This window comes from Oxyura jamaicensis, chromosome 5 (assembly GCF_011077185.1).
Source record: "Oxyura jamaicensis isolate SHBP4307 breed ruddy duck chromosome 5, BPBGC_Ojam_1.0, whole genome shotgun sequence".
NCBI lineage: Eukaryota > Metazoa > Chordata > Aves > Anseriformes > Anatidae > Oxyura > Oxyura jamaicensis.
In genome coordinates, this window is record NC_048897.1 from 3,359,478 (window position 1) to 3,383,481 (window position 24,004).

The window sequence follows — 24,004 nt, forward strand, 5'->3', positions numbered from 1 at the left end:
TCTAAACAAGGATCACACCCAAATTCTCTACTTTTGCACATCCTTCTAGCTGTCTCCTGCTATTGTCTGGAATGACTGCACTCTCATGCAAAATATTACCTAGACTTAGCTGATAAAATGTTATTTCATATATGTCGAGAGGAGAAGACTGACAGTACCAGCATTTGGTACTGCAAGAAACAAGAGAAAAAAGCTTTTACATGTGGGTTGGTCAGATAATTTTTTCTTGCACAATAGGATAAGAGGAAGCAAGGCATTATGGCATAAAAGTCAGAGATACTGTCTGGAAATAGTAACTAGAAACCTCATTTATCATCAGACATTCTTAAACCTGTGAGTTGCACAGTGCAGGGGAACAGACAGTGATTAATAAAAATAATGTTCCTAGAGCATTTAGTTTCCTGGAAAGAAGTCCTAAGAGACAAGCTTCATCTGAGCTTCTCCAGAAATAGGTTGAAACAAGACAATAACATAATCCAGACTAATTCTGTTATCCCATCCTGTCCCCCCTCCCCCCGAAAAACACCTTCCCACACTTCTGACATATACCGAAAGTGACCAGCTTCAAAACTTTTTCCCTACAACACGCTGAACAGAGGAAAGAGAGAAAGCAATTATCAAAGAACAGAACCAGATCTGTTTGCTGCACAGGTCAAACCAAACACTTCAGCCCCGATTCACTTCCAGGCCGGACTCTCCAAGCCTGGGCATACGCCACAGGAACCAGGATGTTGCTCCCCTCCTCGCCAGCCCTGGGACTCTCGCTGTGTGGGTTTGGTGGTGGTGCTGCAAAGCATTTACAGAAGCAGCCTTGCAGGTGCATTCCTCTGGATTTAGTGGCCTTCAGGAGCCTACACTACCCCCTCACCCCAGATCTGCTTGGCCGTCACACAAGCGTTCAGGTGCCTAGGCTGCTAAAAAGCAGTTGCTTTATCACCTTCTCATTATAAGAAAAAAAAAAAAAAGGCATAGCCCTTCAGAGAAACCAGAGCGGCAGGGGGACAGAGGCCATGCTCACACTTCTCATCTGTGAGCCATCCTATCTTGCACCAGGCAGCTCTGCTGGCAAGACAGCTCCTGCCCTGCTTGCTGTGGCTCCGTGTTTTCCCCTGCGCTGGGCCGGCCGCCAAGGAGCACAGGCGGCCCCTTTGGCAGCAGGCTGGAGGGCCCTGCTGCAGAGCTGCCTCCGACACCACACGGGTGCTAAATGCTAAAGCACAGGGAAGGAGAGGCAGGCATGGGAAAGGAAGCGAGGGGGCAGGGAGAAAGAGCTGAGGCTGGAAATTGCCAGGAAGGAAGCTAAGTCCTCAAATGCTCTGTTAGCAGAGATTCTAGGTAAAACGGGAAGAAATGGAGCCAAAGCCAGGGATTCTGCTCTGCGCCTGCACAAACAGCGGTGGCACCCATCGGGCTGGGCAAACAGCTGCTGGACCACTGGTACAGAATGCATCTCAAGTATACATTTAAGTATGCTTCCGCATTAAGTACATTTCTGCTCATACCTGCACTTCACTAACTGCCACCCATGCTGGTAACTGTGCTTCTTGCCCTTTTAATGCTGCCAGATGCCACAGCACAACAGAGCACACAGCAGTGCCCGGGTGTACTGGCATTAGCGCAGGCATTCTCTCCACCCAGCACCTTCCAAAAGCAGGCCATAGCATTCAGCAGGAGCTGGGAGATAAAGCCTTTTGCAGGATCGGTGTAGCTGGGAAGAGAACTACTAATGCCATTACTGTTTGTTCCTTGGGCAAAAGATTTGTGGCTGCAAGCAGCACGCTCGCAGCCGTCCTGCAGCATCTGACAGCAGTGGCAATTCTGGAGGTACTAGCTGTGAGTAACTAAACTTGTATGAAGCCCTATCTAGGGAAAGCCACAGAGGAAGCAGAGTTTGTTGAAGACAGAGCTGAACTACTAATTTGGTGACAACCAGAGCTGTTATGAAAATACAGTGTGCAGTGAAAATAGGACGCAATACTAGTCCTTAGGTTTAAGATGAAGTATATGGATTGTTGGGTGAAAAGGCAATGGGTGAGGAGGTCTCAGTCTCATCCTGCTGTTGCAATACACAAGGCTAGGAGAAACACTGTGTCTCCCGGCTTGCTCCCTTTCACCCTGTCCTTGCTAGGGTCTCTTCTTGCTATAATACCATGTTACTACTCAGGTCACAAAACCTGCATAAAAGCATTGCCAGCCCCAAGCTAAACAGTGGTCATGCAGAACCCTGGACTAGAATCAATTCAAAAGAAGAAAGATGATAAAGAAATGTGGTCTTACGTAGAACCGCAATGAAACTGGTTTTGTCAGCCAAAATCCATATTCCAAAACCCAGGATCACAGCGCCCAGGATCTGAAAGAGAAAGAAAAAAGTATTTGTCTAAATTAATAAGCCAGGTATAAGCAGCAGCAGTCACCATTCTTCTTTTTTCCAGAGGAAAAACAACCATTCTTCTGCTGTTCCCACCCATCTCCCCCGTGGTACTCCTCCCAGCAAAAACAGGATCAGCATGACTCCAGGAAGAGAGCTTCAGCCAACTACACAGGAACCCCAGGTTCTGTTTGGCAGACCTTCACACCGTATTTAAGTAGTACGTGATGCATAGGTGGAAGGTTCAAAACAGCCTGATGAGAAGATGCTGTTAGAACTTTGCACAGGGTAAGCGCATGGCTTCTCTGAAGAACTGAAGAAGGTCAAGAACATCTATCATGTGATTTAAAACATGTTCTGCATAAAGAAATCCTTGACCGTATGGGACCAGGCTGGAAGCCAGCTGCCGAAGGATTAGATATCTGGTAGCTGGAACCTTCCCAGGAAGGAAATCTTGGGCTTGTCAGGCTCTGTTATGATGTTATAGCTCCAGCCCACAAAAATGCACAAAAACAGTAGCATTCACTTTGCATACAGGTTCCCATGAGCGAAGGGCTTTTCCTCTTCCAAAGCCAGGCTTAGGCATTTTGGCTAGTGACCTGACTTTATGCCAGAGTACCTAAGCCCCTCAAGTACTCCAGCCAACACATCTTCCCACCAACAGAGACTCCACTGTTGTGAAACATCAGCCACAGTCTCTGCCTCACTCCCCAGCTTTATCTAGGGGAAGGATTAGTAGAGCAATATGCCCCGCTGAGTACTCTGCTGAATCCAGACACTGAATTGAGAAGGCCAGAGATGAGCTTTTGCATCTCGTTTTGAAGGAGGGTGTGTGGGTGGGGGAACATGCTGTTTCAGCTTCTAGGTATCACTGTACGTGCAGGTCACCCCAGCTCCCCCATCAGGAGCAGAACACCATTGAACCACAATAAAGTCATTATGCTGGGAAGTCTTTAAGTCTGTAGGTTTGATAAGAAGCCAAGACTTGGGCCATTCAGACAACTAAAACTTGTGAAGTATTGGAAGCCACGTGCACAAAGATCTAAAACACACTGAATAAACAGGGGGAAGACAAGGAGAGTAAGTGAGGTGCTTCCAAAGGACACGAGCTGCAGGCAGTAGTTCTTACACCAGCAGGATTTCAGAATAGGGTGAAGCAAAACACTAAATAAATTAACAGGTCTGAAGAGATGGCAATCCTGTGCTTCATCAGAGAGCATTCAGACATTTGGGAGACAAGGAAAATGTCAAACCACCAGCTGAAGCAGGCTAGCAGAGACAGCTATATGGCCAGGCATTGTCTCTGCGTTTGGAAAGCTTACATTATACTTCAGCTCCTCATACAAAGATGCTTTTCAGAGCAAAGACACAGCAACGCTGAAATAAGTTGCTTGCAAGCTTTCCTGGCTTGGCAGAGGGCATAACACAAAGGTAGCTCTGGTGGCAGGATTAGAAAGTCACCAAGCAAGTTCTGAATGCTTTAAAGAGCGATGAAGCCAACTGACTCAGCAGCAGAAAGCATGCTGCTGTTGTCTCCCAGGAAGAAAAAATAAAAATCTCGACAAGATGACAGTAACAAGAATCCCCTCTTGCTTCATGTCCTGACATGCTGCACAGCAGCACCGCATCTGCTGATCAAACCAGAAAGGCCCCTTGTACATACAACAGCTGGAGGCTCCTAAAAAAGATTCCTCTCAAACTTTGTATTCACAGGAACTGCTGAATTGACAGTCTGAGGCAGTCTCACATTTAAACCGGTCATAATAAAATATTTGTCTTGAACAAAGATGCAAACCCGCCTTTATGTGACATCTCTCTTGGCTCGCTGACCCCGAGATGCCACCTAAGTTTTGCTGTTGCTGACAGAACACAGAGCTCCTGCCGGCCCGGGTTCCCGGGAAGTTATTTGTTAGGAGGTACGCCGACTTCCCAAGGCCTGTTTTCACTCTGATCTTCGTTCTAGTCCACAGCTTGTGCATTTGCCAGGAGCTGCTGTTGAAAACACTAAAAGGGGAAGGCAGTAAGAAAAGGAGCAGTGTTTTCTCCATGTGCTTTCATTTGCAATGGGATTGTTACCTCCTAGCAGGATAGTATCTGTGCTCAGTCTCTGCAGCATTTTCCATAGCATGAGGCTGCTTCTGCCATCGGCTTGGCTTCATACCCTCCACAGGGAAATCACATCTGCTGTCCCTAGAGCTGAATTCCTCTGCTCCACTGCTTTACACTCCTGAGGCGGTGTGTGGAGGTCTCCCCTTCACCTCAGGGTGTGCAGCTGTCACCCCAGACTTCGGCAAGATCCCCACCCAAACCCAAACCAGGAGGCAGCTCCCTCAAGGCAGGCAGGGCGAGCAGTTTCCCACAGCACAGCCCAGTGAGGAGGGGTACAGAAGAACCATGCTGTTACTGGACTTCAGGCCCAGCTGAGCCCAAGGCCTAGAGAAGTATCACCATCAACATGGCTGCAGCAGAAGCCACTGATGGAGCCGACATCTGGAAACAGCAGCGGTGGGTCTCTGGCTGTCCTCTCCTCACGCTGCCCTCCTTCAGCCCGGAGGGCGAGAAGTGGCCTCAAGCTTGGCACAGAGGCCGACAGCAGAGCTCTTAAACTCAATGCCTTGATTCAGGTAGCAGCCTTCTGCTCCACTTACAGGGGTGTTAGAAGTAGGACAGATGGTTATATATTCTAAACAAACAGTTTCCAGAAGCTGAACTTGAGAGAAGTGTTTTCCCTTTAAGGGGAAGCATCTGCTGTGTCCCACGTCTGCTACCCAAGAAGGAAGAGATGTGTAAAGATTTGACTAGAGAAGCTAAGTTTATACCCTAAAGTTATGTTTTAGGCATCTTCTGAGGCAAGTAGGTAAGCAGTCCAAATAAACTTCTTCCCTTTAATCAAAGCAGGTCAAACCTTCCCCTGAAATAAGACTCCAAGGCTGCAAAGTGCCACTAAGTCCCTGAACTACTTCAGCTACAGCAAAGGACCTTCTCACAGTCCTCGAGCTGTAGAGAAATGCTATTTCAATGACTAGCTCCTAGAAGAGTCACTGGTTTCTCTAAAGGTTGAATTCATCAGCTCCACGTCAGGCTGGAGAACACCCTGACAGAGGGCTGGTCCACACGGGGTGTGATCACAGAGGCACAGCTCCCCGGGAGTTTCTCCACTAGAGTAACACTGATCCAGAAGCACCCACCGTGTATATATAAGCTTGAGCACCCCCTCTCAGACCCTGAACAACTCTAACAGGAAAAAGCTTCTCATGTCCCCTACTTCCTATGACAGCAATAGAGTAAGAGATAACCGCTTTCCTCAATATCTGGCATCTGCAGAAAGCCTGCCGTCAGCTGAAACAGGCACATACTCAAAATCTTTGCTCTAGAGAAGCATCAAGTTCCCCACCAGAACAGAGCAGCTGCAAATACCTCCTTTCCCCAGAGCAGTCTGATGGGAAGACCGTGGCCATGCTGCACAGCAGGCTGAGCTCTTTTTCCCTACTGCCTCCCCTCCAACACAAGTTGGCAGCAGATAACAGAACACAAGCTTCCACTACGGAGGAAGTAAAGGACGGTACTTTGAGGAAAGATTGTGGCTAGTCTATGAGCCATCTGAGTCCTGGTACTGTGCCTGTCACTTCACAAGGCAGGCCAAATCATCTGAAAGATTTAGTGTCACTCTACGCCTTTTCCCCTCCCCACCTCCCCATCACTGCTCTGAGCACCCAGACCATCAGCCCTCAGTAGGTAGCTTCTCGTAAAATGGAAGCAGCACGCAAGAGGAAGAAGCCAGCAGAGAAAGCCAAGAGAAACCAGATCCAGATGTGCCTTCAGCCCATGCTCCAGCGCCTGTAGCACAGCACAGGCGTGCAGGAAGGGTGAGTGAGGCTGTGTGCAGGGACAGAACAGAAAGCAGTGCTCACCTTACCACGCTTGACTTACCTCCCTGCCCAGCCCTTCCTTCCCCTTAGGTGCTATGCAGAGGGTAAAACATCAGACAGGCTGTTTTCTTGCTGGTATGTGGAAAGCTGAAGCCATGCTCTTCCCCAGAACACCCCTGCACTTCGGGAGGGCAGCATCAGCAGAGCCACCACTGGCCCCACACAGATTCACTGTTCACATGACACACAGAGTACCTAAACTTCACAATAGGATGCACGTGAGAACGTGTGCCTTCCTAGACCCAATCTGATCCAAAAAGGAGCTCAGACTGGATCACCTTTTGCTGAGCCTCACACCTGAGAATAACCGCATGCAGTGGGCTGCTGTGTTTCTCCAGCCATGCCTGCCCCATCTCCCCTACCACCCAGTTCCATTTCAAACAGGGGACTTGGACTAATTCACCTTGTTAAAAATCAGAACCGGCCTTTGGGACTCGAACAAAATTAGAGTTGCTCTTTGAAGCCCTGTCTGGCCTATTTAGGAGGGCACTGCTGTTACACAGCAGGTTTTGTAGCTTTGCTGCTCAGGGGCAGCTCAGCTGCTGCTCCAGATGTGGCAGATAAAGAAGTTACAACTACTCTCCTTCCAGAAAAAGCCAGCAGCTCTGGTTTTCCGTTGCAGGAAGGGAGCTGCGTGCACTGGTGACAGCAGGTGGGTACTGGGCGCAGAGCTACTCAACATGCCTCAGAGTCGCCCAGCAGCTCTGATGTCCTTCAGCTTCAGGGGTTTCCTCCCTTCTTCTAAAAACTCTGGCTCCGTTATTTAGCCAACACTGGGCAAACATCCAGAAAAAACACCTTTCCAGCTAATTTTAGCTCAGGCCTTTCCACCTCCTCTGCAGACACCCACAATACTTACAAGGAACAGGAGGTTGAAGAGAAAGAGGAAGTACTTGGTGACTTTCAGGCAGCCGGACCCCATCTTCTTTCACTTACAGGATCTAAAGGGAAAGCAGAAAGACACCCAGCTGTTAGTGTCAAGTCCCCCAGGCAGTATGAACAACACTTCACCCCAGGCAGAGCTCGGGATCTCTCGGTGGGCCTTGCAACAAGTGTACAAGAAGTGTGCGCTCGACAGAAGACCACCTGAGTTGCCTTTTCAGGGCAGCACAACAGACAACATGGTCATTACAAATACAAACAGCTGCTGTTGCCAAAATCTCCTAGAGTGACAGAGAGCTATCAGAAGTTCCAGAAGGGACTTGATCACAAATATACTAATTCCATCAGTACTTTGGATGGACTTCTCGGTAACAGCATCAACCAACCATAGCCACCAGTCCTGATGGAGAAAAGTGATGCACTTATATGAAGAAGCAGCTGACGTGACCAGCTCTGTCCCCACAAAAAGCTTATCTCTTCGTGACCCCTGAACAGCTGGGGGAACAGTGAAGAGTGAGGCCACAGGGTCAATTTAAAAGCATTAAAATCCAGGTTTGTGCAGGCAACTCAACGCCTGACGGCTTAGCAACCTTTGAGGGAGAGGACCAGCAAGCTTGCTCCACAGTTGCATACTGCCACTTCTGCTGCAAGATCCAGACAGGCAAAATTTCAACAGGTCCCTGTTTCCAAATCCAGCCTCACAAGTGCGAGGCAGTACAAGAGCTCTGCTGAGATGGGATGCTGGCCTCCCCGTGGGGAAGCAGCACAGCTGACACACGGGGACAGGCAGGGGAACGTCCCCAGGGTCAGCCTTCCTGCTTCTCCTTCCTCCCCCATGCCCAGTTCCCTGGGCAGGGAATGGAGTTCCTTAAAATGTGCTCTGTCAAGCTCCTTGTCTCACACAGCCCACGCTGCCTTAAGAAGCAACACCCAGAGGCAGAGCAGGACTAGGCTGGGGGCACCAGCCTGGTCTGGGAGGAACCAGTCCTGTGGAAAGCAAGGTCAGCAGGGCTTCCTGCCACCAGCAGGGTGTACTGAGGGTCACTGGAGCACCACATGTTCTTTTGTTTCAATCAAAGGCTTTTGCTTAATCTTATTAAAAATTTAGGTTAATTCTGGAGCTAAACTGATATGCAGGCCTTGCTGCAACTGGCTAGTGTTCCCACCAAGCAATGGTCACCCTCCAACTACCAGGAGGGAGTCAGAGCCAGAGCTCTGTGCTCAGAGACAACTCTGCTGCTCCGACTTGAAGGGATGCCACAGCTAGAAGCTGCACTAAGCCCATAGCTGCACAGCACTTCACAAGATGCTACTGCATTTTTGGGTCATTTTCCCACCTCAATTTCAGCCAGCTGTGTCACAGGTTGATCTTTTTAAAAAAATCCCATCTATATAGCGATTGTCACGTGAAAGGAGCCCCAGCTGCACAACCTGGTTAGCACCATCTCCATCACCTTCTATTCCATTACCTCCTCAGGGCAGAATGCTGCAATCCCATCTGCTGGTTCTGTTCCAGCATGAGATGAACTGTACTGCAGTTGCACCACTACCAACCTCTGAAAAGTGAGTAATGACACTCTATTAGTAGATTTTCACCCTTGGTTAATGGCCGCAAGTTTATTAAATAAGCCTCACTTAAGTTAGCACACCCTCCTGCCACAAATAACCTGCCAGCTTACCATCAGACAACAGCCATAACCCAAAGAATGCAATGCCCTTTGAAGGTATCTCAGGAAAGAGCAAATATTTGAGCAGGGAAAGCACGAACATTGCTTCCTCCTGCCTCTGTTCGCCTCCTTCCCTCTGCAGGAGGAATGGTTTCTCAGGCCATGAATCCTGGCAGGCACCAACATTTGAGGCTGTAGTTGGAGAGGATATGCAAGGCAAGTTTCCCCTTCCAGCTGGCTTATTTTCTGGCTTCATCATGAACACTTCTCCTCTTAATAGTATGTCAAAGCGGAGCCTGGCAATCCAACCAGAACATTTAGGCAGCCAGGTCCCCAGGCGATGATTAATGTCTATTGTAGGGGATGCAAGAGTTTTTCGTCTCTTCAACGCAGCCACAAAATAAGCTAGATGGCCCCTGAGCAAGCCATCGGCCTTCTTTCTGTAAGATGTCCCATCCCAGGTACAATCCTTATTTCCAAGCTTGAGGAGCAATTCCCAGCAGTTGTATATTTGCTTCCTAGAACTGAGTAGCCACGTGCTGTTTCTTACTTGGCCCTGTGCTATTCTGATTAGTCAGGAAAACAGATTTCCAGAACTATTAAGATCATTACAATAGTTATCTAAGATAATTACATTGTCATACTAGTTGAAAAGAGCTGCAGGGGAAGAAGCTGTGCCTGACGTGACAGAGTAAAAGATTTGCTTTCAAGGCTCATCTACTCCCAGCTATTTGTGTAAGGCACGCTAGCTTTAATATTTCATTAAAAACCCAAAAACCAACTGTGCATTGCAGCATTATGCACCACTCGCCACAGGGAGATATACCTCTTTCATAGCTTCTGGTCATAAAGAAATAATTCAAATGACAGTTCAAGCCTGAAGCAAAACACGTTTCTAGTTTTTTTCTGAGCTTTCAGCATACCTCAGGGTTCCATATACTGAAAAATTCCATTTTCCAATTCTTCTGTTATCCTTAAAAATCTGCCTAAAAAAATGCTGTCTGTGCACTACGGCAGTCAGAGCTGACCATTCACCTTTTGAAGTTGGATAACTTTGGAGCCTTAACATCCTGCAGAAAGGCGTGCAAAGGTTTAATACACAATGTCTGCAACTTTCTAATTCAATTGTTTGTCCACGATTGTTTGTTTCCTTCTTTTCCTCTCCACCCCAACTGCTTTAACCACTTAAATTTGAACATGCTTTCACTACATCCTTTCTTTACTAAGCGGTCCCACCCAGGCTTTTCAACAATCCTGCTGACACGCCTCCAGCTTTCCATGTCATTCTCTGGATTGATGGCAGCTCTGCAGAGGATTTCAGAAGAGACCATAGGGTCAACTTACACAGTGGCGCTTCTCCCAGCGTCTCGTGTCCCATCCTGTAAAGGTATTCAGGACTGCTTATGCCCGTCCAGCAGCTCATCATTTTGAGGCACTACTGCAGTAATATCTTGGTTGCTGTCATGGCCTGGTTCGCTTTGGTGTCACCGAATCCTAGGTCTGTCTTAGCCAGGCTCCAGCCCCAGGACCTGGAGGGAGGGCTGACAGCAGCTGGGAGGCATTAGGGGGCTCAGAGCCCTGGGGTTTCCCACAGGCGAGGCACAAGACGAGCCCGAACAGGCTAAGCAGCACCGAGAGATGGCATCCTGCCACCTCCAGCTCTCAGGCATGTCACCCTCCCAGCGAGAGCGACGACAGCGAAGCTGGGACGTGGAGCACGAAATCCAGGATGTGTGTGTGAGGAGGGGCAGGCAGGCTCCGGCTTTGCCAGGAGCTGCACAGGCGTGCCACCAGGGCTCGGGGAGCAGCTCCTTCTGTGAGAGGAGCCCCCAGAGCAGTGCCCCCAGCCCCTTTCTCTCAGGAAGCAGCCATGGCGAGCAGCACCCACGACCATGCGGATGTTACGACCACATCAGTCGAGGCGCAGAGAGGCTGAGCTACTCCAACCGCAGTTCTGCTGTCGTGATCTAGATCTGGTGCAGCCTCCACCTAGCCGGTGCCGCATGCGTGGTGCTGGCTGAAGTCCGCGACACTTGGCTGGGGCCAGCGCGGTACGTGCCTGCGCCATGCGGCCCTGCCGTGAGAGCACAGCTCCCGTGTGCTCCCTGCCCTCGCTCCTTAGCGCCGGTCGCTTCCTGACGGGTTCTGGCACCTCGGCTGCCAAGTTAATGTGCAGCACAAACACGGGGCTCATTTACCAGAGTAGCCAAAGAGAAGGAGACAAGCGGGAACAACCCTAACGCCAGCCAGAGCAGATGAGCCTGTGGAAATCACCTCAGTACATGTGCAAGTCCAAAGTCCCCGCAGACTCACAGAGAGCACAGTCAGCCCCGACACGCCAAGCTGGGCAGAAGAGGGTTCACGTTTGAATGCACATGCCTGGCCTGGAAGGTGCTGGTCCCTCTCCCCTCGAATCTCTCCCTTAAGAGAAGGGAATGACCCCAAAGAAGCTGCAGGTTGTTTCTTTGCACTTCATTTAGCTGCTCCCCCCGCTACCACCTGTAGGGCTCTAACCACCCCAGGGGACATAAAACAAAGGCAGGCCCCACAGGATATGCTGCTACCTGCTTTTTACCAGGTTAGGAGGAGGTCAAAGTCTTTTTGCAGGATTCCCTACCCCAGAAACCAGCTCAGTGACCTACCAGGGGACAGAAGCCGGCCGGGATCAGGAGCTGCTCACAGCACAGCCACCACTGCTCCCAGGGGACCTGGGGAGGGATGCCCCTGAGGGCCACGATCTGCCACGGCAGGGGAGGAGACAGCCCACCCACTGCTGGATTTCAAGCCCTCTCCCCAGTGACCCCAGCTGCTGGAAACGTTTATCTACCCGCAAAGGCAAGGAACGAGCTCTTAGCAGTCAGAAGGGCTCCTGGTCACTGGCAGGAGAGCCCCGAGAGCTTCACACAAAGGCACGGGTTAATGAACAATGAGTTGCTAAGCCTCTCAGTAACCAGGGACAACATCGCCCTGAGGGCACAGTTCCGGTAACATACAAAGAATATACAATGGAGTTCATCTTGTTGATATTGAAATTCAAAGGTCTTGGACTTTTAGCACACCTGGGAAGTACAGCTTGTCTCCCGTGAGCAAATAACTGCTGAGCCAATAAAATATCCGGGTCTGAATTCAATGAACTTTTCTTCAGGCTCACTGAGATAATACCAGCAGTGTAGTGACCTTGAAAGCGTAAACATGATCATGTTCACGGCGCAGATTTTCCAACCTGCATCTCTTCTTGAGTTTCAGCAGAAGGATTTGAGGGAGAAGCCGGACTCTAAAAATTATGGCTGCTAATTAAGGTTGCCAGCTCCAACAGGCCACTTCTGTGGGTGCAGATCTGTGCATGCGGTAATGTCACTGTGTCAGCTACAGTTTCTAATAAAAGCATCAGGACAAAGCAAAAAACCTGCATTTCTGAGTAATACAAGCTTTGGAAACAGGAGGGGGGGAAAAGTTACGCAGAAGAAACTCTGTCATTACATCTACTCTTGAGCTAGTTGCTTCTGAAGTGGAAACCATTGCCTTTAAAGCTGAAGGAAATTGTGATGTGGGCTCAGCACGGGGAGGTAGCAGCGTAGCTCTATCAGCCTGTAACTGCTGCAGCCAGCACTTTGATCTCGCTAGTGCTCGCCAAGCAGGGTGTCACTGTACCTGCCTTTGCACATCGTCAGAGGCTGAGGCATGCATGCAGACCTTGCATGCTTGCTATCCCCGGAGTAAGAGGGGGGCAGACCGGAGCAAGAAGAGTTGGCAATGTCACTCAAAGACCAGATTTCTCAGGAACTGACTTTTATCAACTTACACTGCTAAACTAGATTTTTTCCCCAGTGCACCAGATAAGACATGAAGCTTCTTCTGCTTCATTTCTGGAGTTACTACACTCTTACGTTCAATAATCTGCCAATATCATCCTGTGAGATCCTAGATTAGAAAGCACCCTCAGGGCTGTCAATAATCACAAAGGTCTTTCAGCACGTTTTGCAACAGCAAACGCATTGTGCATTTTGGAAAACGGAAATACGTATTTTAGAAATACGTTTCTGATGCATGAGAGGAAGTGATTAGATATTTATAAACCACTGTCACACACTAAAAAGAAACCAACACGCATTTTGGTATCTGCACGTTTGCGAGGGATGCAGTCAGATTTTAAGGACATCTGGACTTCACACTTCCGTTTGAAAGCCCACATTTAAGCATGTCTTCAGCCCCTACAACTTGGAAATGGGGAAAGTTCCTTGCTATTTTCAGTCTATACAGTCATGCTTGCGCAGCATGACAATATTTGCAGGACGCTCCATTTCTCCACTTTAAGCAAATCTTTCCATTCAGCAAGACCAAAGATACTGGGCTGCCAAAAACAAAGGGGAAAAAACACACAACCTATCCCAGAACTCCTTTGGTTCTTCCCCTGCCAACCCCCCCCTCAAAAAAAAAAAAAAAAACACAAAAACTTACCAGAAATAGCAGACAGCAGAAAAAGCCAAGAGCAGTTCAGTGGATTTTTTTTTTCTTCCTGATTACCACGTACCAGATTGTTATTTGTACAGCAAGCACTGCAGGTAGAGGCCAGGAGGAGGTCTCCTCAGTGACTACAACCAGCACAGTGAAAAAACAGGCATTTCAGGAAACTGGTCGGGCAGCTCTGTCACTCGACCATGCCGGGTTTTTCATGGCTCCAAAAGTGAAGCCAGTTCAGCTTTGTTCTCTCACTGGGAGCTGTTATGCTGTAAACTCGACCTCTGCAGCAGATGCCACAGGCAGCACCCCCAGCACTGACATGCCCCACGGCCTCCCCATGGAGGAACGAAGCCCACAAGTCCACCAGCATGGCCAGCGGGCCCCAGGACCACCAGGCACCTGCTGTTGGTATCATACCTGGAAACCCCCTTATAAGTATGGACATGGGACAGGCTCCCAAGCCTCTCTCCTCATGCAAGCAGCTCCTCAGAGGTCAGCAGGACTCACCTGAGACGCTGCACAACGCATCCCAAGGCCACTTGGCTTGGAGATACCTTCCTGAGACCCAGCAGCCTTTCCTGCCAGCTCAGATCACTGAGGCTCCGTGGCACAAGCACTTCTGTGGGTGAGGAGAAAGCCTTCATGTGAGCTTTTCTCCAGCTTAAGAGACAGATTCCCTGAGTCTGTGGTTAGGAGCCAGGTAGTAAAACTGATTTTTATCTTTGCCTCCTCCTACCATAAGATGCAAGAGGTCAAAGTCAAGGACTTTCTACTGTAAAGTTCTCCTTCTAAACAAACTGGTTCTCAGTCACTTCCATTTTCTCAGATGTTAGGGCAGATAACTAGAGGGTGTTTAAATTCAGCACACCCGTGCCAAACATATTTCTGAAAAGCTACAGGCATCTGCCTCAACCGGGAAATTAGGGTTTCCTATTCTCCAGGGTTCCTTCCAGGAATTAGCAAGGATGTAGTAAAGGTGTGGAGGGAGAGGCCTTACTTTAGAGATGGGAAGCTTTTGCCAGCTTCACAGCTTGTCTAGAAGGGAAGACAAAACCCTTCCCCACCAGCTGCATCCATCCCCACAGACTGGCGGAGGGGGCAGAGCGGAACCAGGGCACCGGCACCCCAGCGGGAAGGAAGCTAACCCCAGCTGTGCTCGTCCACCGCCCTTCCCAGGAATAGCAGGGTTTCCAAGAGTTCAGTTCTCAGCTGGAGCCAGAGGCTGCTGGAAGCCAAGCACCAGACATCTCCTGCCCAGGGGAGCGTAGGAGGACGAGCACTCCCTCGTGCTTCCCGGGCCAGAGCCTCGGGAGGAACACGGATGCCCTGCCAGGTTAACTGAGCGCTCTCCAGAGCGTGCAGGTCCCACGATGCTGGGCACAGCCAGCTCCCCAGGGGGCTGCACACCTCCTGGCACCAGGAGTCCCCCCCTAGGGCCCATCCACGTGATCTCGCAGCGGCAGAAAGGAAGAACAACAACAAGTAAACCACCGCAGAGCCAACAGGAGAGTCCTCCCTCTGGCTTGTTACTCTGAATGATTTGTGGAGCTTTAGACTTCAGTCAGCTTTCTCCGACATGGATGAGACAGGCTATTAGTCTAATCATATCACATGCTTTGCATCAGATCCTCTGCTGACAACAAGGCGCTGATCCCAAGAACCCGCAGCGTTAACCCTTCAGCCCCGCAGACCACGCAGAGCTGCAGGACTACGGCAGGTCCAGCACGGCTGCCAAGTGGCACAAGTCCCACAGGCACAGCAGTGCCTCAGCCCACAAAGGGATGCATCTTCTGGTTTGTTCCCAGAAAAACAGCTCCTTGCTATTTGTGATCTCAGGAACCTTGTTTTTGACAAATACACCATCTGCTAATTGCGGCACCTTCCTCGTATACCAGCTGCCTGTATGCCTACAGCTGCTCAACCTCCCTGCACTCATGCTGGGATACTGGGGACATTGGCACTGTTGCGCACGAACGCAGCGCAGAAGACCATAGCTGGACATCTGTAACAACCATTCGTCCTCAGCAGGGGCTGAAAATGGCCGGGGCTGCCCGCCAGATGCCCTGGCATCCCTGTCAGGCTGCCCCAAAGCCACATCGACAGACCCTGACCTACACCCCACGGAGCAGTGCTGTCACAGCTGGAGGACAAACATTTTGCAACATCCTGAGTTTCAGGCCGCAGACACTGCTTGACTCTACCAGCGGGCATGAATGAAAAGGGAAAGGCAGTGCTATTAAAAAAAGCTCAAGCTGGAGAGACCCTTCTTGTCTCAAGCAGACCTTCCTTCCAAAACAAGGGTTCAGAGAGGGCAAAGGGCAAGAAAAGCCCCGAAGTGCGAGAGTTTAGAGCACAGATGTTTTGAGTTGTTCCCTTCTAATAAAAAATATCCACCTGCAACCACATTCCCCCCCCCCCTCCTTCCAAGATCCCTGTTTCAGATTCATAACTGGCAGCACCCGGCCACAACAGCCAAACCGCTCGCTGATCCGGCTGCTCTGAGGATGCTGCTGGGAAGCAGCTCCTTGCTGGTCCCAGCAGGAGCTCCTGCAGTCTCCAGGACGTACTGCAGCGCTGTCTAGCGCTTTTCCCCTCCACCTTTGCCGATTTGTCTCCTCGCTCCAAGCTGGAACAGAAAGAAGCATTTCACAGCAAAGGGCAGCACTGAAAGCAGCAGGAATAACAGCACAAGCCATTACAGAGGATGCAGCGCAGCAGCTTCATTCCTAGCCTGAGCCTTTCATGGAGTGAAATGCCACAACAAGGAGTAGCGGCAGACACAGACTGCCTCTGGACGAGGCTCGACCAGCTAGAAGAGAGGCTCCAAGGCTTTCAGTTTCACTCTGACGGAGGTGGGCCTGGAAGCAGAGGCAGAGGGCACTGCACGCAAAGGTGCACACAGGTGTTTTGCTCCCTGGCTTGGCGCTGGGTTACCAGGCAGGCGGTCACGGCAGGCTTATCTGGAGCCACGTGAGAACATTACTCAGTTTCAGACCTGCCACCTGCAGTTAGGATCACTCCTCCACCAAACACCAAGATTAAAAAAGATTAAAAAAAAAATAATCCACTCTCCAAAGCATTGCACGCATAGGCTATGGACAGGGCTGCCTCTAGCCAAGAGGAGCAGACATATGGGATAAGTTCCCCAGGAATTTGGCAGTTAAAATAGACAGCAAGGCTCCGAGAGCTGGGTCTGTTCTGGGAAAAGGAGGGGCCTCCCTGCTGTCCTGGGGGATTTACGCACGGTGCTCTGCTGGCAGCAGCCTGCAACACGGGCTGGCTGAACCAGAACCAGGGGAGGCTGGGTGGCCTCTGGGGCTTGCTAGAAAGGGTCTCCTTTTCTAAATTCAGAGCACAGATATTTTGGAAGACTATTTGATGGAACAGAGCTAGAAGAGATGGAAAATAACAGTTTGGAAATATTATTAAAAAAAAAAAAAAATGAACGAACTTTCATCCAGAATAACCAGTGAATTCACAAGTATCAACTCAGTCTCAAAGATAAACGATCCCACTTTTGAGGGGAGGGAAAAAAAAATAAATAAAATCAAGGCTCTTTTTTGTCTTTAATCATTAAACTATGATTCAGGTCAACATTACTTTTTAATAGAACTGAAGACAGTTATTTATTTTTTCTGTCCCATCATTTCGCATTCTTTCCCCCACAGCTCACTCCCTGAAGGCAAACATCTCCACTTCACGTTAATTCTGCGATATTTATCAAGCCAAACTTAGTAACAACACCAAGTCACAACAAGTGGTCCCCTCCTTAGCCAGGAGGGGAATGACCCCACTGCAGGACCGCAGCCCAGGCAGCTGGAGCTCTCCAGCAAGATGCTGGGCAAGCACACGGTCACCTCTCTGCAGGCTGTTTCTCCTGACAGCAAACACCCCATGGCAAAAGTCCTCTCTTTTCTGAGCAAACATGGAACAACTGTTCAGGTTCCCATGGGCAACACCGGGTGCACAGCATCTAGTTGCATACAGTCCGTGAGGTCTTGCTCGTAGCCGCCAGCTGGGCTGGATGGGAGGCTTCCCATCTATCTGGACCTGACATGAAGCAGTTCTGATTTAGGCTGATCGCTTTACAACACGATCGAGTGCAAACCACTGCTGTGACAACCCAGGCTAGCCTCCCCTGGAGGCTCCAAAGCTGCGACACGACCAGCTGGGAATGAACGTAGCAACGACCAGCCTCTGAAACCACAAACAGAACCGGGGTATCAAAGGAGCTTGTGAGGTCTCGGGCATTAAAGCCGCTTGCTGTTCCTCGAAATAGCCCTCCCTTGAAATAGCCTCTTGTGCCAAGGCAGCAGCCAGTTTGATGCCACTTTCAACACACAGAAATCCCCAGGTACTTTCGGCAGCAGTGTTTCAGTCCCCGAAGCTCCACTCCAGGAAGCTGTGAGTCAAAGCACCTCGCCCCAGGGAGGAGTGGGCAAGAGGAAGCTCTGACGTGCCGGGTCCCTAGGGCAGGCAGGAGCAGACCCCCCCTCTTCCTCTTCTCAGTGGCTCCGGGAAGCCCCAGCTCCTGGAGAGGAGCAGCAGAGCCTCGCAGGAGCAGGAGGAGGAAGGCTGTGCCATCATCACCTTGCTTCACGTGCTCCACCACCAGGGCTTCTCCTCAGCACCACGGTCTGCAGGCAGCTGCTGGTTCGGCGAGCTGTTCTGCACAACAGCCTTTGAGCAGAAATCTTCTCTAATTAAAAGAGCTTCCTGAGGGAATACACAGATTTACTGCACAGCTCGGAGGGCTCTTTAGTTATTCCACATGCAGTATCTCTGCAAAGCCTGCATTAGAAAGGAGCCTGAATGCAAAGAGCTCAGCGGCTTCTTCAGGTGTTGGGAAGGTACCTCAAGGCAGTCCCTTTCTGTCTGGTTGGTTTTTCCCAGAGAGACTTCAGAAATGAGCACAATCAAAATTACTGCCTGCCCTTTGAGCATGGTGTGAATGCTGTAAAGCAGTTGCTGGCTCTGCTTGGTCAGTGCAAAACTCAAGGCAACAGCAGGGAGGAACCGAGCCGTGCTGACCTGCCCCGTTCCTCAGCCTGTCAGCATTCTGGATCCATGCTCCTGTACAAAGAGGGGCCCAGCTCAGCGATCAAAGCCAGCAGAAGAGAGGACAAGAGACAGCCTGCTCAGTAAATCACGCTGGGAAGCTGAGGCTGCTCCAGCACAGCCACTCATGACTGATTCACAGCCTGCGACCCAGTCCACGCCGACACATGACCAGCTCCACGGCACTCAGGGTGCCCCGGTTGCGCCACCCTGCCAGCACGAAAGGAGCCTCAGACACAATGGGAAGCTCTAACCACAGCATTAGGGACGGCGTCCTGCCAGCACAGCACCCTCTGACGCGGAGAGGAGCCTACAGATTGCTTGATCACAAGCGGGACGGAGATGAGCAGAGCAGATCCCGTGACCTGCTTCAAACGCAGGCATATCAGCTCCAGGGACCAAAGTCCCCGTACATACTCGATACTGACATCACTGAGAACAGAAAATCCCCTCCACATTCAATTTCTGCTCACACGTTGCAGAGCCCTCGTGTTCCAAGCAATGCTAAGTCAGTTGCTGGACCAGGGAGAAATCAGAAAAAAATAAATAAATGAGGTAGGGGATAAAACATTCCTAACGTGGATATTTTTGCCTAAGACTAGAGTACCTAGCAACCCAGAAACTGAAATGCTATAAAAGCTACAGGAATGTCCTGGAAAGGACTAACGTGAGTGTCTGAAAGGCAGCATTCAGCCATTTTATGCAGCAGGAGAGCTCCTCCGTTAAGTTAGGCTTCACAACTGACTTCCAACCAAATTGCTACTCATCCATCACAGGAGACAGGTTGGCTCCGGGTGCTCGGGATTTACATATGCTTATATTATGGGACGACAGCAGCAGCCTTTGTGCTGGGAGAGGACACAGCCGTATCCAGTGACCACAAACCCCTTCTTTAGGGCAAGCCTGAGAAACAGGCTCCTTTGCTCCCAGCAGGCAGGACTACCTTACAGTGCACTACTGCTCTCCCTCCCCTTTCCCAAATCACCTCCAGGGCCACTACTGGGCAGCCACAGGGACAAGGAGGATGTATGCAAGCTGCAGGAAGGTGCACAGCTGCTCCCCTCAAGTCTCAACCTTCCCTTTGCTTGCTCAGGAGACCCTTCCCCCTGACTTCAGTGGGATTATTTTTGCCCAGGAGGCGAACTCTGCATTATATAACTTCAAATCTCTGGGCTGCTGGATGTCCTAACGTGTATAGCTCTTTCCAGCTCAGCATTTCTCCGGTACATGTGGCCACGGGATTATCATCGTACTGTAAGAGATCAGCAGTCTGTTGCAGCTGGGCAACAACTTTGCAGTAATGAGTAAAAGGCCCTTTGTTACGCACCTGTTTGCTCAAGGCTGCGCAGCAGGGAAGCTAAAACAGCAGCCCAGCAGTGTCCTTAGGCAAAGGACTAGTGGTATTTGCTCTTCACAACACTCCCGATGGCACAGCAGAGCTGCTGAGCTCCTTAAAGACAGGCAGGCCACTTACCTCCGCAGCAGTGTCAGAAATCGAGTACACGCACCACGCTTTGATTTGACTCCCTTTTAATTGGTGGTGTCCCAGTTCTGGAGCCCCACCAAGGAGAGAAAAGAACTAGAACCAGACAGCCCACGCGCGTCCCTCTTCCCACAGGAGAAAGCCTGCCTTTGGCTTAGTTTCCTTCCCTCCTTTCCCCTGTATTTACCTTAATGAGCACTGAGCAGCCCAGCTTCCCTGGCTCTGCTGTGTGCATGCTCAATTACAGAGACAAGACCCCACCGGAGCATGGCCCTGGTCCCCATCCCTCTCAACAAGCTTGGGTTTTATTCCCTTCCTCTGCTATCACCCGCAGACCAGTCCCTCCTGCAGAGCTGCCCACAGCAATGCCTCATCCGTCTTCCAGGAAATTCGCTAGCTCTGAATCTGTCAGCGCGTGCGAGCAATGATTTAAGCAATCTCCAGCAGGCAGTTCCCGGCGCTTCACTTATCACCCCGCCGAGGTGCGAGTCAGCCATTAACCACCTCGGCATTTCTCAGCCCTGATAATCCAGGGAACTTTCAGCAGAGCATGGAGCTGGGCAGCAAACGGGCTCTGCCACAGCTCGCTGCTCATCCAGGAACTGCTGGCCTCGCTTCCAGGGTTATTTTTCTTCCATGCCAAGAAACGGCCTGTAATTCTTCACCATTCCTTCGTTTTAGACTCTCTTTGGGTCAACATCCAAGCCAGGAGAAGACAGAGCTTCTGAGGTAACGACTGCAGCAGCTGCCATGCCTCAGGCACCACTCAAGCAGAGCAATACTGACTACCTCGTATAGCACAGGACATGCTCCACCTCACGCTATCACTTTGGATTTCCTGTAACAGGTCCCGGACCATCAGTGCCTGAGGTCCTTGCAGCAGCCTTTACCCCCGCTGGGTGCTTCCTACCGTCCCACCAGACACCGAAGACCAGAGCTATGGCTTGGGTTGGAAAGCACCACGGAGCATGGGGTTACCAGGTCTGAAAAACTTCCACAGGTGCCTTTCCAAATCAAACTTCTGCTTGATGGATGCTTGCAGCCCCAGAGGGCCCCAGGGGACCTTTGTGCTGTGAGACAAGGACAGGGTAAAGGAGCAAGGTAAAACCTTTCCTTAGCTAGAGCCAGATGAATTTCATATGACCCCCCCGACACACACACTTAATGTGTGTCGCACGCAGGTAAGCAGCTGGGACGGCTCCTCGCACCGGGTGTCCCTCTGTGGGTCTGGGCATTCGGAGCAGGATTTGTGGCACTGGGACAGGCGTTCAGACTGCGGGACCCTGGCCACACGCCCCTGCTCCACGCTTCCCGGACAGCCAGCGAGCACCAGAGCCCAGCAGGGTTTTCTCCAGCACAAGTTTCAAGCTCTGAGCTCACGCAGGAGATGGAAACACCAGAGCCGGTCCAAGACCCGGGAGCGCTTCACCCCGAGCGAGCTCTCACAGTTCAGGAAGGCAGAAGCCAACATTTCGGTTCCAGGGCAGGTTTTTTTTTGTACCGAGAGCTCCATTTTAGTGAAAGCACACCCAGCGGGGCTGCCACGCTCCGCAGCACACACGGCCCCTCGCGGCTACCCCCGGCCACACCGCTCCCGGCCAGGCCCAGCTCGGGAAGCCCCGGGAAGCCCGTGCCCGGCCCTGCCCCGAGGAAAGCCCCCGGGGGACGGGGGGGGCTCGGCCGGGCACGGAGCCCCGCGGAGGGGCCGCAGCCCTCGCCCCCCGCCGGGCCGGGCCGCCCCGCGCACCTACCTGCCGGGCTCGGCGGTGCTGTGCTGGGCGCTGCGCTGCCTCCTTCCTCCCTTCCTTCTCTGCCTCCCTCCAGCGCCGTGTCCCCGGCCGGGCTCCCTGCCCCGCGGGGCGGAGCCGGCGGCTGCGCTCAGCCGGCCCCGGGGCGGGCCCCCCCTGCCCGCCGCCCCCCGGGCTCCTGCCCGCCCATGTGCCAGGCGAAGGCCGAGGCCCTTCACCGAGTGGGTGCGAGCCCCACAACCCGCTAACGACGGGGCATTTTGCTGCCCTGGCGAGCCCTGTAAACACCAACAGGGCCGCGTCGTTCCCCGTCCAAGCCGCACTCAGCCCCTGTCAGCCTGCTTCTTGCCCCAGCCGGGACGGGGAGGTGCTGGGGTGGCTCTTGGCTCTGCTGCCCGCTGTCGCTGCGTTGTTTCCCCGGCTTACCGCTTCTGTGCGGCAGGCGCCGAGCTCACAGCACGGGGTCTTTGTTCGTGGTGTCGGAATAACTAGCCCACCGCGATCCTGCCTCAGCCCAACAAATAAAAATCACAGTGACGTGGCCATCTAGCAGCAATAATACCACGGTCCTCTTTAAATCCTCATCCAAAAGGCAGTAAAACCACACCAGCCATGCCAAACCTACGGCAAGGGAAGGTTGGGAAGTCCGTCACCCTTCCGAGGAGCAGCACCTGAAGCTGTGGCCACGCAACGGGCAAACACAGGCCCCTTGTCTCCTTCACGCACCTTGCAGGGGCGCCCACCGCCGCCGTGCCACCTCTGTGCCAGCAGTGGGGCACCGCGGGCCAGCAGAGCGAAACTGAGGGCTGCAGCTGTGTTGTGGGCTGGCCAGGGAAGGTGCTCGGTGTGCAGGTGCTGGAGCAGAAGGGAGAGGACGAGGTGGAAGTGAAAGGGGTGACTCACACCGCACTGGGGTTTTGGAGGTTCACGCGGTCTCGGCACCCCCATTTCTGCAGCTGTCCTCAGCAATACCAGGCTAGTCCTGGCCTGCAAAGCGTCTCATAAACCTGGCCTTGCTCAGGCTCCTTTCTCTCACTAAGGAGAGTTGTAAGGACAGTTGTTAGCCTAAGCTGAGGGTGCATTTTGTGTCAGAATTGTTAGGGCGGTATCTGGAAGCGCATTTAGAGCCAGTCCTTGGGGCTGCATTCCTACCTCTCCTTCTGGAAGGTGGCAGCATCCCAGCATCTCCTGAGCAGAGTTAACCTTGAGTAAAACTACCCCTATGCTCAAACAGCACATTGAGGGGGCTTTTTCTCCCCTCTCTCTCTTTAATAGGCTTTGTCCTTAATTTAAGCACCTGGTCAGGCTCATGCTAGTCGTAAGCTTACGTATAAAGGTGTGGGGGGGTCTGTGGGAGCAAGTGAAGCTGCATCCATCTGTGTGTCCTTGTATGTAGCCTTTCTCAGGTGTCTGATCCAAGTATCCAAGCCTGTGCATTCTGAGCATGTAGCTTGTTTCTTGTGAGCGTCCTACTTTGAGGAAGGGAGTCTAGGCTCACAGTATTGCCCCTGAGGATTAGCGGAAAGGCTTTTCTTTTAAAAGGCGTTGATTTTAAAATAAAAAGAGATTACAAGGCGCAGCGCAAATGGATTGCTTGTGTGCCAGCAGCTCCAGTGCCCAAATGAATTTGTGTCAATGGCTTTGAGAATAGGATACATGTTAGGAACAGCAGCGTGGAGGTATGTATGCATCAGTGACTGCATGTATAGCTGGTTATGCTTCAGTGCTGCTCAGATATGAACCAGTGAGGCTGTAGAAAAGCGTTAAGTGTGTATCACTGAGTTTTCTGAGAAGAGGGGATGGATTTTTTAAAAGATAGCTCGCAAAGAGCTTGAATTTTGCTGGGAAGTCCGATGTGAATCATGCTCTTCTGAGGGTTTGCAACAGGGAGTTGGCAACGGTGCAGAAACAGCTCTGCAGAGATGTTGCAGCTGAGCTGTGCACAGATGGCAAACTAAAAGCCCAAGTATAAACAGCATCTTTTACAATATACACAGTAGGCTGGAGTCTCAGCTAGTGATTAGACCAAAGTGCTTGTAAGAAAACACACGGAATGGAGAAACCCACCATTATGTGGTGTGTAATGCCGAAGACCGAATGCCATTTCGAAGGCAGCTAGACACCAGCCCAGAGGTCACTCAGCCAAGCAATCTGCTTTTCCCTTGGGTCATTTTCATTTCAAACCAAACAACCATTCCCTGTCAGATGAATCCTTTCTTTTTTTGAATGAATTAATCTCTTTATCCAATGAAGCGATGGCCTATTCTGCGAGTAAGCAGGGGAAGGCTTTGCTCAGCCCAGGTCCCTGGGATGCAGCCTGTTTCATTCGTACAGGAGGTGCCTTCACACAGGGGAATCCTAATGCCCGCACAGAACATTACCAATGCCCCACACAGCTGGCTTCGCTG

The 24,004-nt window shown here is 51.3% G+C and overlaps 1 protein-coding gene across 4 annotated transcripts in view; it reads right to left on the reverse strand.

Moving 5' to 3' along the window:
* The window catches only part of CD82 (CD82 molecule), a 35,157-nt gene extending 12,329 nt beyond the window's left edge, over positions 1 to 22,828 (reverse strand). Inside the window, exons 1-3 of one of the 4 annotated variants that reach the window (XM_035328144.1) lie at positions 22,749 to 22,828; positions 7,157 to 7,238; positions 2,278 to 2,350 (exon numbers count right to left, since the gene is read on the reverse strand). In XM_035328144.1, coding sequence (XP_035184035.1) covers positions 2,278 to 2,350; positions 7,157 to 7,219 — 136 coding nt within the window. In that variant the 5' untranslated portion in view covers positions 7,220 to 7,238; positions 22,749 to 22,828. Of the gene's footprint in view, positions 1 to 2,277; positions 2,351 to 7,156; positions 7,239 to 13,304; positions 13,363 to 13,814; positions 13,911 to 21,599; positions 21,733 to 22,748 lie in introns of those variants that run through there. The other 3 variants (XM_035328143.1, XM_035328146.1, XM_035328145.1) reach the window with 3 other exon arrangements.
* Between the last annotated feature and the right edge of the window lie 1,176 nt (positions 22,829 to 24,004).